Source organism: Cicer arietinum, chromosome 7, assembly GCF_000331145.2.
Source record: "Cicer arietinum cultivar CDC Frontier isolate Library 1 chromosome 7, Cicar.CDCFrontier_v2.0, whole genome shotgun sequence".
Taxonomy (NCBI): domain Eukaryota; kingdom Viridiplantae; phylum Streptophyta; class Magnoliopsida; order Fabales; family Fabaceae; genus Cicer; species Cicer arietinum.
This window is the reverse complement of record NC_021166.2, coordinates 6,733,586-6,747,877: the sequence shown is the minus strand read 5'-3', so window position 1 is coordinate 6,747,877 and position 14,292 is coordinate 6,733,586. Positions and strand designations below refer to the sequence as shown.

General features: G+C 28.9%; 2 protein-coding genes and 1 long non-coding RNA gene across 6 annotated transcripts; 2 read left to right on the top strand and 1 right to left on the bottom strand.

Annotated features, from left to right (window-relative positions):
* Positions 1 to 713: 713 nt before the first annotated feature.
* LOC101509341 (uncharacterized) lies at positions 714 to 3,234 on the bottom strand. 2 transcript variants are annotated; one of them, XR_012161380.1, is made up of 3 exons: positions 3,095 to 3,234; positions 2,644 to 2,700; positions 714 to 1,400 (listed from the first exon to the last, which is right to left on the bottom strand). It is a non-coding gene; the product is annotated as an uncharacterized lncRNA (long non-coding RNA). The 2 variants fall into 2 exon arrangements; XR_012161381.1 differs by having other exon boundaries at positions 714 to 1,394.
* Positions 2,871 to 7,561, top strand: LOC101509661 (uncharacterized). Of its 3 annotated transcripts, none has more exons than XM_004508439.4 (9): positions 2,871 to 4,413; positions 4,562 to 4,654; positions 5,205 to 5,309; positions 5,422 to 5,574; positions 5,659 to 5,757; positions 5,846 to 5,974; positions 6,555 to 6,734; positions 6,823 to 6,919; positions 7,055 to 7,561. In XM_004508439.4, exons 1-9 carry the CDS (start codon positions 4,090 to 4,092, stop codon positions 7,117 to 7,119), a joined length of 1,245 nt encoding a protein of 414 aa, XP_004508496.1. In that variant the 5' UTR covers positions 2,871 to 4,089; the 3' UTR covers positions 7,120 to 7,561. The 3 variants fall into 3 exon arrangements, with proteins under 3 accessions (XP_004508496.1, XP_012573548.1, XP_004508495.1); XM_004508438.4 differs by having other exon boundaries at positions 2,872 to 4,413; positions 6,823 to 6,939; XM_012718094.3 differs by lacking the exon at positions 5,205 to 5,309 and having other exon boundaries at positions 6,823 to 6,939.
* A 2,892-nt stretch (positions 7,562 to 10,453) lies between these two features.
* Positions 10,454 to 11,546, top strand: LOC101509021 (uncharacterized). Its single transcript, XM_004508436.4, has 2 exons — positions 10,454 to 10,761; positions 10,851 to 11,546. Exons 1-2 carry the CDS (start codon positions 10,590 to 10,592, stop codon positions 11,144 to 11,146), a joined length of 468 nt encoding a protein of 155 aa, XP_004508493.1. The 5' UTR covers positions 10,454 to 10,589; the 3' UTR covers positions 11,147 to 11,546.
* Positions 11,547 to 14,292: the final 2,746 nt, after the last annotated feature.

The following is a 14,292-nucleotide window of genomic DNA, read 5'->3' as shown; positions in this document are numbered from 1 at the left end:
CAATATATTAAAATTTATTTAAAATATGATAATTTTTTTTGTATTGATTGTGAAATTCTATTTGAAATTCAAAATCCACAAAGCCATTTTAACCATAAAATTAATTTTTATGATATTTATTTCTTTGAATTTATTGAGAAAACTATTAACTTTTTATTATTATTATTATTTCATCTTTGAGAGAAATTTTTCAAAATTGAATGGTTAAAAATGTATTTGTAATTTACTGTGTCATAAAATAAATTAAGTAGTTTCCTAAACAAAAGGATAAATTAAATAATTTTAACACAATTAAATAATCTTAATCTTGTTTTGATTTATCAAAAATATATTTTTTTTAAATATTGATTATTAATGAAATAGCAAGCAAAAAATGAAGAAGAAAATAAACAAACAACATAGCATTGTTTGCAGTTCACGATGGATTTAACCGTATAGCTCATGATGGATTTAACAGTATGTGTGATAGATACAAATTAATAAATTATAGCGTGTTGTTCATGCAATAGTAAATAATATGAATCAAGAATTGTATAATTTTTGGATTTAAGATATCGCCACAGAGAGAACAAGATTAAGATGTAAATTACTCTATTTGATGTCTAATACTTTCAATGTTAGATTATCCATCAAATAAAATAACAATTAAATAATTAAACGATTGAAAATATAGATGTGATTCAAAATATAATATAACAGTCTAACTCGTGAAAATTCATTAATAAACAAAAGCCTAATGTACATTTATATAATTTATCTCATAATCCTTCCTTGTTTTCGGACGGGGAACAATCTATAATTAAACTATTAATCTAACCGTTTGCACATGACATTCAAATGCAAACAAAGCTCAGCTCCATTTTTGCCAGCAACTAAGCCTTGTGCATTTAAAAGTTCCCAAGCTCTTCCCTCTAAGTTGGTCTTTTAACAAAAGTAAAATTACAAGTGGAATACATATAAGTATGTACCATTTACACATTTATTTATGTAGTAAATTTGTATTGAATGATAAATAAATTATCTATAATTTTTAAAAGATAACTTAAAGCCGACTCCTCATATTTAAATTTGTCACTCTCAAAATAAATTGATTGTCCTTTATATCAATACTAGTGTGACAATCGTGTAAAGTTAACTATGACTATTTATTATAATATATATTATAAACATATAAGATACACATTGATTGATTTGGAAGGGATATAAGATTGATTTTGTAAATGGGAGAAAGAATAAAGAAGTGAAGTAAAAAGAGGTAGCACTTAGGATCTTCATCTTCGGCAAATATTAATTACTAATATTGGACACCCCAGAATACTAACAAATTTGCAGCAACAGTTTCATTGCTGGTTGAGTGGCTGAGAACACTGCCACCTTGAAAGACTTTCCAGAAGCTGTTTCTGATGCAAAAAATTTAATTAAAGCAACAAAAACTTTGATGTATGAAAGTAATGAAAACTAATTATCTAAGACACCTATATCCTATAAGACACGCTATATAAAGATTATTTACAAACTCTCTGCATCAAACAAAATTGCCATCAAGAAACCAAGTATTGTGGAAGCTGCACGCTGGAGCTATTAGCAGCTTCAGACACAAACAGAGGAAACAACGGCAATATTGATGGATGAAATTAAGTGCTCAATCTTGACAATATGGAGTATAGATAAAAAAACGAACTGGTAAAAACAAAAGTCACTCATAGAATGCTTATATAAAATATAAAAAATAAAAAATAAAAAATAAAAGGTATCGATAGAATAAATATAAGGTCTAAAATGAATTTATAAAAAGGGACGTCGTCATTTTATAAGTCATAAGTTGATTTTAATCGATGAACTATGTTTAACATAACATAAATTCTTCAATACCTAATATATATTATTTGATTGTTTAGTGTGAGTTGATTATATAAAGATTAAAATTAATTTTAATTAAAAATAAATTAAATATAAACTAATTTTAATTTAGTTTAACATAAAATTTCGCTGTAAAAATTATTTAAACTCAAAAACTAAAGTAATAAATTATGTTGGAAAACATCCCAACTACAAGTTGATTTTGATCCTTGAAATCAAAGATAGACTTATTTTTCAACATAATTATTACTTCTAACTTAATCCTCGTTCTCTCATCTTTAAAAGGACTTTGCCGTGTCAAAATTGTTCTTAATACTTCTAATCGCCAAAATTTATAGCAATGAACAAGCATCTATTTATATGTCAATCAACGAGTCAAAACGAAATATATATGTCAATCATCCCAGCATTTGACTATCCAATTAAAATATATTCTCACACTAAAGACCATTCTTAGAATATCAACAAATAGATTAAACTTATTCTTCAATAAAAACTAGTCTACTTAGTATAAGTGTTTCAGAGTAATTCTAAATTTTATTTGTGAATATCATTAAACGATATATCCATACAGTTTACTCTTTGTTAAATATACAAATTAAATATTTATGTCACAGAACAAAATCTTATCAAAATTATCTCGCTGGATCTTTTCAGAAATGATCCAATTTATTCTATATAAAGAAAGTGATAAGATTCTCAAGACATGCATTCTCTAAATTATTTGTCTTTGACTTTTTACCCAAATACTTATTTAGACGTTAAAGTATTTGCATGAACTACCTCTTATGAAGCATAGACTCCGATAGAAACACCTAGCACGGCACACACACTTCAACACTGCTAATATGAAAAATATTAGCGCTGACACACACACACATATATATATATATATATATATATATATATATAATAGTTTTTTTTACTTTCATTGATGCATCTATCACCGAAAAACGAAAACATATTGCAATTAAATTTCATATTTTTGACCCTTATCATTAATCATCATTGCTTTGATAAATCTTTAAATTTAATGTTTTTGAGTCTAAGGTGTGTCTGTTTTTGAGTCTAGGAAAGAAAAACAAGTTTTACTTAGTGTGGAATGAATTCAAATTATCTGCCTTTAGATAGAAAGTGTACCCTATCTTTCAAATAATTTCGTCCCTTAGATAAATCACACATTCTAGATCAAGCCAATTGTCTATTATTTTTATGGTTGTAAAAAAAACTTAACTCGTTTTTTCTTTGTATCGAATCGCCAAGATATCATGTGTACAGTAAACTTTTTCCAAAGCTTAAAACGCAGATAAGAGTTCATGTTGCGACCACTGTCGTCCCATCGTTTGCCACCGTCCTGGGCATCGTCGTCGTCCCGTGCACCGCCGGTCGACCTGCACGCTTTCATCATCCTATGCGTGCTCTCATCCATATTGCTGCTTTCTCATACAAAAGATGTTTGCAGCAACTTGAAAGATTTGGTCGATGTTAAATAGAATTTCAATAGACTTTATGTTTTGTTGATACCTATAAATATGCGGCCGCACGGCGGGGGACATGGAGGCGGTGGCTGCAGGACTTTGGGATCGTTAGATCTGATTTTTTACAAAATAATAAAAAATATTGGACATATGACTTAATTGCGACACACCTAATCTCATGCTTCATAGACTACCTCTCTTAATTAGTCTTCAGCCGCTCACCACTGCTTCGGCCAGTACCTCAAGTTCAGATCAGATAAATAAGAAACACTAAATTAAGATTGTAAGTACCAATTAATAAATATTTAGAACAAAAACAAACCTCAACCTCAATCGTTATAAGTATAACAGACCCTAGAAAATCAGCTTTGTGGCTGAATACTTTTAAGGTTGAAGGAACGCAAGCAGAAGCCACCCTTTTGCCTTCTTATCAGAATAATTATAGGCCTGCAAGTGATGCCAAATTATCCTTTTCAAAAAAAGGGAAGTTCGAGCTTTTTAATAACAACTACTATTTCTTAGTTCAGTATTCTGATATAGCAGTAAACATTTAAGAAAAATTCAAATATTACTCATAGATTAATCAGTTGTATTCTAATTCCTAACGGCACCTACCTACCATTCAACCGTTAACTCCCCTAACAACCATTCTTCTTCGTAGTAGACTTAGTTTGATATCAATCCCAGTCATCATGATTCGCTCTCGCTCTTCCAAATTCCACTTCCTACCATTTCAACTAACTCATCCGCCATGCTCAAAGGCAAGCTCAAGCTTCCAGCACCTGACAAGCCTGGGACGATCTTTCCCGACCGGCTTGGAAGCTTGGTGATGGCCGCCGGATTGGACGAAAAAGGAAGTGAAATCGAGAGGTTCGAAGTTGAGTTCGGCGAAGAGCTGGCGCCGATTAAACCCGGCGCATTTGAGTTTCACAGAGAGAGCGATGACGGTGACGAAGCTATCGATGGCGAAAAAGACGATAAGGACCAAAGAATTCGGCAGAAACCGAATAAAGATGCTGTTGCAGTTGCAACTTCCATTTCGTTGGAGGAGAAAAGATCGGAACTAGAATATGAGGTTGGAGTTGTGCTTGTGTTTTTATTAAATATATTAGGTCATGAAAAATTGAAATGAAGTATTGATTATGCACTGTTTTGTTAGGGTTTCTTCTAATTTATGACATTTCTTGTTCATTCTTTCCATTTTTATTTATTTTTTAATGTAGCTTTCGCGAAGGGAGATTAATTTGGAAAAATTGCGGAGAATTGCTAGCACTGGAATTCCTGATGGAGGAGGTTTGCGTGCAACGGCTTGGAAGGTAATAGAAACTCCATCATGTTAGTTTACCTGATTTGAATTTTCAACTTTGGTGCTCATTTTGCATATTAACAATGTAAGAATATGAATGTGATATAGAAGTAATACCGTAACACTTTTACATCTTACAATAGTGACGAATGTACTATGTATTGTATGTTTGTGACTTCCATTCCATCATTTGATAATATAAGATATTAGACTACCAAGTTAGATTTATGTTCCATTTGCAAATGTATAAAACTCTTCGAATTTTCGACTTTGATGCTCATTTTGCATATTAACAATGTGAGAATATGAATATTATACACCGTAGCACTTTGACAACTTACAATAGTGAGGTGAGGATTATCTTGGGTAAAAAAAAATTAGTGAGGTGAGGAAAAAAAATTGTATGTTTATGACTTCCATTGCATCATTTGGTAATGTACAGTGTTAGACTAGCTAGCTAATGTGTAGATTTATATTCCATTTGCAAAAGTAAAATTATTTGATTGTGGCAATGTCTGCACACAAGCATCTGAAAGTCCTGTTATGATTTCCATAACCAGCTACTTTTGGGCTACTTACCTTCATCTCATGACTTGTGGGAGAATCAATTAAACGAGAATAGGTTAAAGTATGCTAATATGAAAGGGGAGCTTCTCCTGAATCCGGTAATATACTGCTGGTTTGCACATTTTTCAAGTGAGTTGTCAAATTTGTATTGAAGAGTGTGGTAGCTCGGCTTTCTAGTTTTCACTGATCACATTGTTGAATATAAGATAGTCGGAGCATATTTGGAAGGAACCTAAGCGTTTAAGTTCCACTAAACAACACGATGACAATGATGTTGATGGCCCGCTTAGGCGACATGAAGTTTCTGTTGAAGATCACCCTTTGAGCCTTGATAAGGAAAGTCTCTGGAGACAATATTTTCAGGTAAGTTTTTCTCCATTTCAAAGTTAGTTTAAATGCCTTCAGGATAATGAAGCTGATACTTATCACCAGTTGTCCATTTTCTAGTATACAGAGACTGTGGAACAGATAGATCGAGATTTGCAGCGTACACATCCAGACATGCCATTCTTTTCAGGGGAGACATCATTTAGTCGAAAAAATAAGGTAAATTTTGCCGTGTCCCTTGTGTAAAGTAATAGATTTTGAGAAGCTCGCCTCTGACATAAGTTTTTATTGATACTTTTGCCAATAGGAAGCGATGAAGAATATTCTTCTCCTTTTTGCAAAGTTAAATCCTGCAATTTGTTATGTGCAAGGCATGAATGAGGTCTTGGCACCTATATACTATGTATTTAGTACTGATACTGACAAGCAAAACGCTGTAAGCACTTTCTTGGTAGAACTGTTTATCATGTGATATGCACCAGTTCCCATTTTTGTTTTCTTCATTGGATAGGGTGAATATGCATAGTCTGTTTCAAGATAAAAACATATACTCAGCAGGATACCAAAGTTGATGGTTAAAAGAGGGTCTAACTTGTGTCTTGAGAATTTAAATTTGAGGGTAATATTTCTTACCATATTGCTTATGAAGCCACTAATGCTTCTTTTGTAAGCCTGAAAGTTATACTACTAGACAATTTGGACTTTTAACTTCTATTTTGGAGAGGAATAAAAAACAACCAAGAATGGTTCAGTGTCCTTAATAATGTTGAATGATATCCATTACACTATTTTTTTGGTCTAATGATGTCCATTACACTTAACAATTACAAAACTTGTAAATGGTTAAATAAACTTGGACATTATTAAATTACAAGGTTAACATATAAAAATAGGCATCCTTTTATATCACCCATAACATTTTTTTATTGAGGATTGTCGGGCATAATCAGTTGGCATAATGGAATATAATTTTGTCCTTTTTATGATGATGAATTTTATTGTTTTCTTTCTCTTAGGCAAATGCAGAAGCAGATAGTTTTTCTTGTTTTGTTCGAATCTTAGGCGACTCTGTAGATCATTTCTGTCAACAATTGGACAACAGTTCAAGTGGTATCCTTGCTACTCTTTCTCGTTTGTCAGATCTACTTAAAGTAAATGATGAGCAATTATGGCATCATCTTGAATTTACAACAAAGGTAGAACCTCTCAACATTTTTAGTTCAACAGCTTGTACAGTTCCATTTCATTTTATTTAAAACTCATGCAGTAGAACCTTGTGAACAGGTTAAACCACAATTCTATGCATTCCGGTGGATTACACTGCTACTCACCCAAGAGTTCCAATTTGAGTATATTTTGAGAATATGGGATACACTTATAAGTAATACTTTTGGTGTTCAGGTTTCTCTTACTCTCAATTGAACTCCTCAGCAATTTCATTATAAAATCAATATTCAAATCTACAATGTTCTTAACTGTAAATATGGTTGCTTATAAGTTATAACTGTTTTTGCAGGATATGCTTCTTCGGGTGTGTTGTGCAATGCTACTTTGCGTGAAAAGCAGACTACTAAGCGGTGATTTTGTGGCTAATATAAAGCTTTTACAACACTATCCTGATGATATTAACATAGAATACCTCCTCCAGGTAGCTCAGGACATAAGTCCTGACACGTCTTCTTATATTTTGTCCCTTTGAGTTTTTTATTTAAGTATCTGTATTTTGGAGTACTGACTCTGAAATCTTAACATAATGCCAATTCGACCGAAGAAAGAAAAAAAAATAGAAGCTGGTTAGTATTTCAAACGAAGCTATGTTCAGATTTAAGATTTTTAAGAGGCTGAACCACTAACGAATATTTTCGGAGAAGGAAAGTGATGATGGTTGTAATTTTGGAGGATAAACACGAGACTGTTGTGTCTGTCCCCCTTTCATATAACAATATCCTGCACAACAATAATACATAATACATGTGCAGCTCAATTTTTTATACTTATTCAAATATTTCATTTTATCTTTATATATCTTTTTCTATCATATTATCATCAGACAATAATTTAGACACATTATTTAAATATACACACAAAAATCATTTTTTTAATTATTTTAAAATTATATATTATTTAATCATTATTTTTCTACTTTTTTTCGTTTATGTGTACCCAACCAGAATGATCAAATTATCGAAAAATATATTACATTAGTAAATACTCTTTTTGTTTTAAAATGAGTGTCACTTGAATTAAAAAAATTGTTTTAAAATTATTGTCACTTTCAAATTTTAAAGTAGCTTTAATTATTTTGCTGTAGTTGTAATCTCCAATTAATACTTGTACTTTACTTCCAAAACGTTAATTTTACTTTATATGAAACGCGCCGGTAATTAATAAAGATAATTTGGTAAAATAATGTTTTTTTTTCTTCTTGACAAATATACCTTTTATAATATAATTATTTTTTATTTTTATCCTTTATCACTCTTATTTTAAAAATAAAGAAAAACTTACCTCCAGATTTTATTCTATACCTGCCTTTTCTGCCCATATTTCTTAACCATTTTCTTCTCCCTAAATTTCTTAAGTTTTTCTTAACCATTGTTGACTGTCGAATTACGAATAGAATAGGATGACTAGAGTAAAATATTATGACGCATTAAAGCAATAATCTAAAGTAGGGGAGAAATACTCTATACAATTATATAATGGAAATTCAAAAGTGAACTTTCTTAACCACTGTTTACTATCAAATAGAGTAAGATACTATGACGCATTAAAGCAATAATCTAAACTAGGTGAAATACTCTATACAGTTATATAATGGCAATTCCTATAATTTGGTCAGACCTTTTTCTGGACAAACATCATTCATAATATATATATATATATATATATATATATATATATATATTTTATCTTTTATCACTCTTATTTTTATTATTTTTTATTACAGTGATTTTGAATTTGTGTTATTTTCGATCAATGTATTATACTAATTTAAATGATAAACATTGTTTCTCAGTAAAAAAAAAAATATTTTTGAATAAATTAATAATTTGAAAAAACAGTAAAATTCTATATAAAAATGTTAATTATATTATTTTAGTATGTCTATTACTAGTACCACTGTTCTGTTAAAAATATTCCTTATTTTGGCTTTGTTAAGTCCGGTAAAGCTTCAACGGGTCTCATAGTCATAGATATATGAGAATCCATGGACTTCCTTTGGTAATTTGAAAAGTCATTAAACCATTGCTTGTAGTTTTGGAAAAATAATTTTTTTTAAAAAATTCAAACACTTCTTTCAATTAGAAACAGAAAATTGTTATCATAAATCTAGTGCATATGTGCAGGACTATTTTGTTATTCATTTAAAATAAAATATAAATAAATTTTAATGATTTAATATAGTAGTAAAAAGACATATATCAGATCCGATAAGATGCAACTTTAATATGTATTAGTACTATTGGATTGATGCAAATGTAAATTTTTTTTAAAATATTTAATAAAGTTTAAGATCTTTTATAACATGTACTTGAGACATTATTCTCTCACTTTAAATTTTTTTAATAAAAATAAAATATAAGTAAAAAATAACTTAAAAAAGTAATATAATTAATCTTAATTTTATTCTATTTATACTTTATTTTAAAAGAAGTAACTGTATGACTTTTATCCGGCCTAGATCAAATACTTGATTCAATTAGAAAAGAAGATTGTTATTATAAGTATCTGAATGACGTTTACCAATCTATAAACACGGCCACGGGCCACCAAGCATGTCATGGATGACAATAGCTATAAATATTCTATGAAGTACAAACATTCAATTCAACCAATAATTTAGTTTCAAAAATCTGTCAAAAAGAATTTAGTTTCAACTTTCAAAAAATATTCTACCAATAATTTGAGGAGAAGCATGCTGCTTTTTTTTTCTTTTTCGAAAATTGGAGAAAGATGCCACTTTATAGTATTATTCTTTGCACGCTTTATTTTTCTTGCCTAATGTTTACAGGTACCCCCCAAGAAGTTGAATGCACCATTTGTTAAAAAAAAAGTGAAATTTTATGTGAAAAAATTCAAATTTTAAAAAGTTGAATACACTATTTTTAAGATTATATTTTTAGTTTTAGTGTTTTAACAAAAACTTTAAAGATTTGTCTCTTTTATTTAAGTTTTTTATTTATATACACTCTGTGTAGATTTGAAGAGGGAAAATAAAACAAAATAATTAGAAAGGAAGGAAAAAATATATAAATAACATAAAGTAAAACAATTTTCGTATATGTATTTAGTAGGAGAAAAAGTAAAAACAAAATCTAAAAAAACCAAAAATAATAATTAGCTTTAAATAATAACTGTTAGCTATATCTCTTACTTTACAAACAAAATAAAATACATATAAAGATAAGTTCTAACTTGCAACTCTTATAAAAGAAATAATTCCAACATTCAATTGATATTTTAATATTAGTATTTAGTATATAAATAAATAAAACAGGAATATGTCTCAACCCCTTCTCGATTACTCCATATATGGAATATAGATAGAGACATAAGCAAAATAATATTTAAAAAATAAATGTATTTAGTTTTATTTTGGACTACATACATGAATCATTATTATATTGTTTTTATTTATATTATATTTTTAGTAATTTAATTTTTTTTGTTATAATTTGAGAGGAAATATTTTAATTTATCTTTTAAAAAAGTGTTTTGTCAAATAACTATTATTTTACTCTACCTTGTTATAAAAGATAATTATATTATAATTTAACTAATAAAATTAATGTATTTAAATATATCAATTTTTGTTAATAAAACTGATAAAGTGGTATATAATTGAATTGGTCTACGCTGTATATAAAGTTTTACCTTATAATATACAAAAAAAAGAATGTCCTAATTGATTCTGATTATAATATTATTTTGAGTATGTTGTGCTGCTGCTGAAATAAGAGTACAGAAGTTTCACTTTTTTGTTCATTTACAAACTCAATTTCCATCAAATAAACCAAAACTCTCTTTCTTTTCTTCAAAACAAAATCATGTCTTCGATGATAAGCGCACAAGGTGCTGTCTTTGCAACAGCCATGGCTGTTTCCGGCACAGTCATCCTCCTCGCTCTCCGTCTTCAGAAATCTCTCCCACCAACCCAATTCTCCCTTCACCAAATTCCTCCTTCTCCATCTCCTATTCTTCGATCTTGCATATCTTCTGGTGAGTACACTACACATTCTTAAACCCAATTTAACAAGATTTGTTTTTTTTTCTTCTTTTTGCTGACACAATTGTGGGTTCTTGATCAGATGGAAAGAAAACAAATAAGAAGAAAAAAAGAGTTCATTTTGCTAAGGATGTTATGGATTCTTGTAGAGATGGTGAAGAGTATAGAAAGAAACACCAACATGAACATGAACATGAACATGAACATGAACATGGTACTGTGATGAGTAAACATAATTTGAAGCTAAATTCAAGGTCAAAGGTTCAAAAGAATTGCAGTGGTGGAAATGAGAACAGGGGAATGCCTGCTAACAGAGTAGCTTTGTATAATGGAATTCTAAGGGATCGTGTTAATCAACGATTGGGTTATTCTTGTTGATTTTTTAATTTTTGTGTGTGTGAATATTCTGTTATTATGCTTCTCTACCTTTTTCTTTTTCTTTTTTCTTTATAACTTTTTTTTTGTCAGTACAGTGAGTAGGAAATAGAAGGTTATGAAGGGTCCACCATAAACAAGGGATCAAGATTTGTCTTGTGAGTTGTGAAGATGATTTTGTTAATATTTTTGTTTAGGATAATTTTCTTGTGAAATTAATTGATCGTTCTGTATAGTCTCTTCATAACTTCAAAGGCAATTATTAGCACCTTCTTCTGTTATGCAGTCAATCCAATCCAATGTTAAAATTTTAGTTCTATTGTGATTGTAATTTGTGACATGATGTAAATACAAATAATATACTAGTTCTTAATGAAAATAGTAAAGTTGTTTTATTCTTAAATTATTATATGATTAGAGTCTGTTATTTCTTATTCTTTTCCCATTTGTATAAGGTCAATTTTTATGACGTATGGTCACAGAAAACTGTTTTTTGCTGTCAACTTTAGTGAAGCTAAAGTAAAGAAAGAATCGTAATATGAAATTGGGGGAGATTTTGGTCCTTAAGTCCGAAGCATGATGCAAGTGCCAATAACTTTCTCATAATTGGCTGCCATGATCAAAATCACACATCAGTAATATTTTTAAATTTAAGATTTTTGTTGTTTTAAATTAAAATCTGTATGAAAATTAGGATAGTCTGATTTTAACCTAATGTATGTAGACGTGATTTTGCCTAACAAAGACAATTCAAATTCTTGTTTTTTATTTGTGAATTTTGTAATTTTAATGCAAATGGTGTTGTGCATAGGGGGATTTACCTTTGTCAATATGTAAACTATATGCATGAACCCAATCGAATAGTTAAATGAAGAATTGACATTAACCTAACTTTACAAACATTAATCAATCCAACTCATGCTTTCAGTTATATTAATATTTAGGATCAATCAAAGTTATCCATTCCCCCCTAATTTGCAAGGGGATTGTCTACCAAACTCACAATTCAGCCCCCACCCACCCCACACCAAACCCCTCAATATGACATCAATTAAGCCAATTCGGAACATCAACTAAGCTCTAATTTCATTATTCTGTTTTTTTTTAGTGAATTGATAAAATTGTATTTTAAATTGCAAGAATCGAGAAAATAATTTTTAAATTTTATGAGTTTGATAAATACTTTAACAAAATTGTAATGAGTAAAATATTCAACCATTTCATTTATGTAGTTAGAGGCAATTATCTCATCTTTTTTTATAAGCGGCTAGCGCATTACACTGAATTATGAATATGTGAGTTTTTAATTTGTAATTTTAATATACAATTTAGTCTTTAATAAAAAGAAATCAATGTGATATTCACGTAGAAAATCATATCGATATTCATTCATTATAACACAATAGTTTTTAATAGAATAAATTAATAACTTAACTGATAAATTTTGATATTGTGAACGTCTTTTTCTGAGTTTGAATCTAAGACCTTACAATTGTGTAAGTTAACTATAATAGAATTTATTATCTTTTGTAAGATAAAAAAAATAATTAATAGATTTAGTAGTTAATCTGAATAAGGTATTACAATTTTATGAATGTAGATGTTTGCCGGTACAAAAAAAATATGAATATAGTTATTTGTAAACTCTTAAAATTTAGTGACTATTTTGAGTAATGCTCAAAATACCAAACATTAATTTGTCTATTAATTATTTTTATCACAAAAACAAATAACAAAATAATAATAATAATAAAAACAAAACTATTGTATCATATATCCATTTTCTTGGTGTCCAAAATCACCAAAGGATATTGGGGACAAGACAAGCAAAAGCGGGAAGGGTTTTGAAAGAGTAGCAACCAACTTGGGCAACTGAAATTTTGTTGGGTAATTTGGGTCGTATTATGGTGGAACAGAATCTTTATATCAACTTATTTGTCCCATTCAGCCATTTGTTATATCCCCTGCCTCTGTGAAAGCAAATTTCATTAGGAGTAGCAGCGTGTGGGGTTCTTACCCTATGTGTGTCCATATTTTCTATCTTCTTTTTATTGGATTCAAATTTATTTTAGCAATATGTTATTTATTGAGTGTTGGTGGCGTGAAAGCAGTTGCATGATCCAAAATACTAAAAAAAAGGTCGGTTACACAACCAATACATCTTTGAGTGTTTGACTAATCATCACAACCAATAAGAACCAAGAGATTTGGAATGGTACCACCATGTCTCCATCTCTTTCGTCACTCAACATGCTTAGCCAATTATTGGACTACCCATGTGAAGTCTCTAGGGAGGGTACATCTTACAATTTCAACCAATCATACTTTACCCCAAGGGAGGGTGATAAATTCTAAGGCTAAATAATGTTTTTATATAGAGATTAATATACACTTTTACATTATTGTTATATTTAGTAGTTCTTTAAAGTTAAATATTTTTGTTCATTTGTAATTGATCGACAATATGTAAACTTTTTATATTAATAATATAAATAATTAAATTATTTTATATAAGTTATAAATTATTTATATTTTTAATAATAATTAATTTCTTTAAATTTGTTGAATACATAACGTGAATTATTTTTTTTAATTAGTCTTTTTAGATATAAGAATCGGTGATCAAATTTTTAACCATTTATTTAAAATGTTTAAGTTTTTTATTATTTAAATTACGTCATTATTATCAGAAAAAATAATATTCTGTAATGACATATGTGATAAACTTTTGAAAAAATAAAATAATAAATAATATTTGAATAAAAAATATTATAATTTTTTAGTCGCAATTGGAAGTTCTAATATATCACTATGTTATTAAAATAATAATAAATATTTAATATACAGCACGAGGGTACGGCAATCATCCACCTTGAATAGAAAATGTAACGAAACCATGTGAGCTTTTAGCATTTTCATATTTTGAAATTGTAATTTGGCTATTCAAAGCTTCCAAAAGATTTCAGTGTTGCATCATTGTACTATTATTCTTTTTGGTTTGTCAATTTTTTTTTAGTCAATCATGTTAACAAGTGTTTTAAGTAAGGACATTTGTTAAGATAATCACTTTTTAAATTTTCAAATTGTTTGATGTATAATTTAAATAATAAAAAATTCACTTAATTATTTCACAAATATCTTAAAGATAT

Excerpts from the sequence above, each read along its gene's own strand:
- LOC101509661 (XM_004508438.4), top strand. The coding sequence starts at position 4,090 with ATGCTCAAAGGCAAGCTCAAGCTTCCAGCACCTGACAAGCCTGGGACG. Across the intron at positions 5,758-5,845 it reads CATTTAGTCGAAAAAATAAG|GAAGCGATGAAGAATATTCT; the intron begins GTAAATTTTGCC and ends TTTTGCCAATAG. Across the intron at positions 6,940-7,054 it reads GTAATACTTTTGGTGTTCAG|GATATGCTTCTTCGGGTGTG; the intron begins GTTTCTCTTACT and ends CTGTTTTTGCAG.
- LOC101509021 (XM_004508436.4), top strand. The coding sequence starts at position 10,590 with ATGTCTTCGATGATAAGCGCACAAGGTGCTGTCTTTGCAACAGCCATG. Across the intron at positions 10,762-10,850 it reads TCGATCTTGCATATCTTCTG|ATGGAAAGAAAACAAATAAG; the intron begins GTGAGTACACTA and ends GTTCTTGATCAG.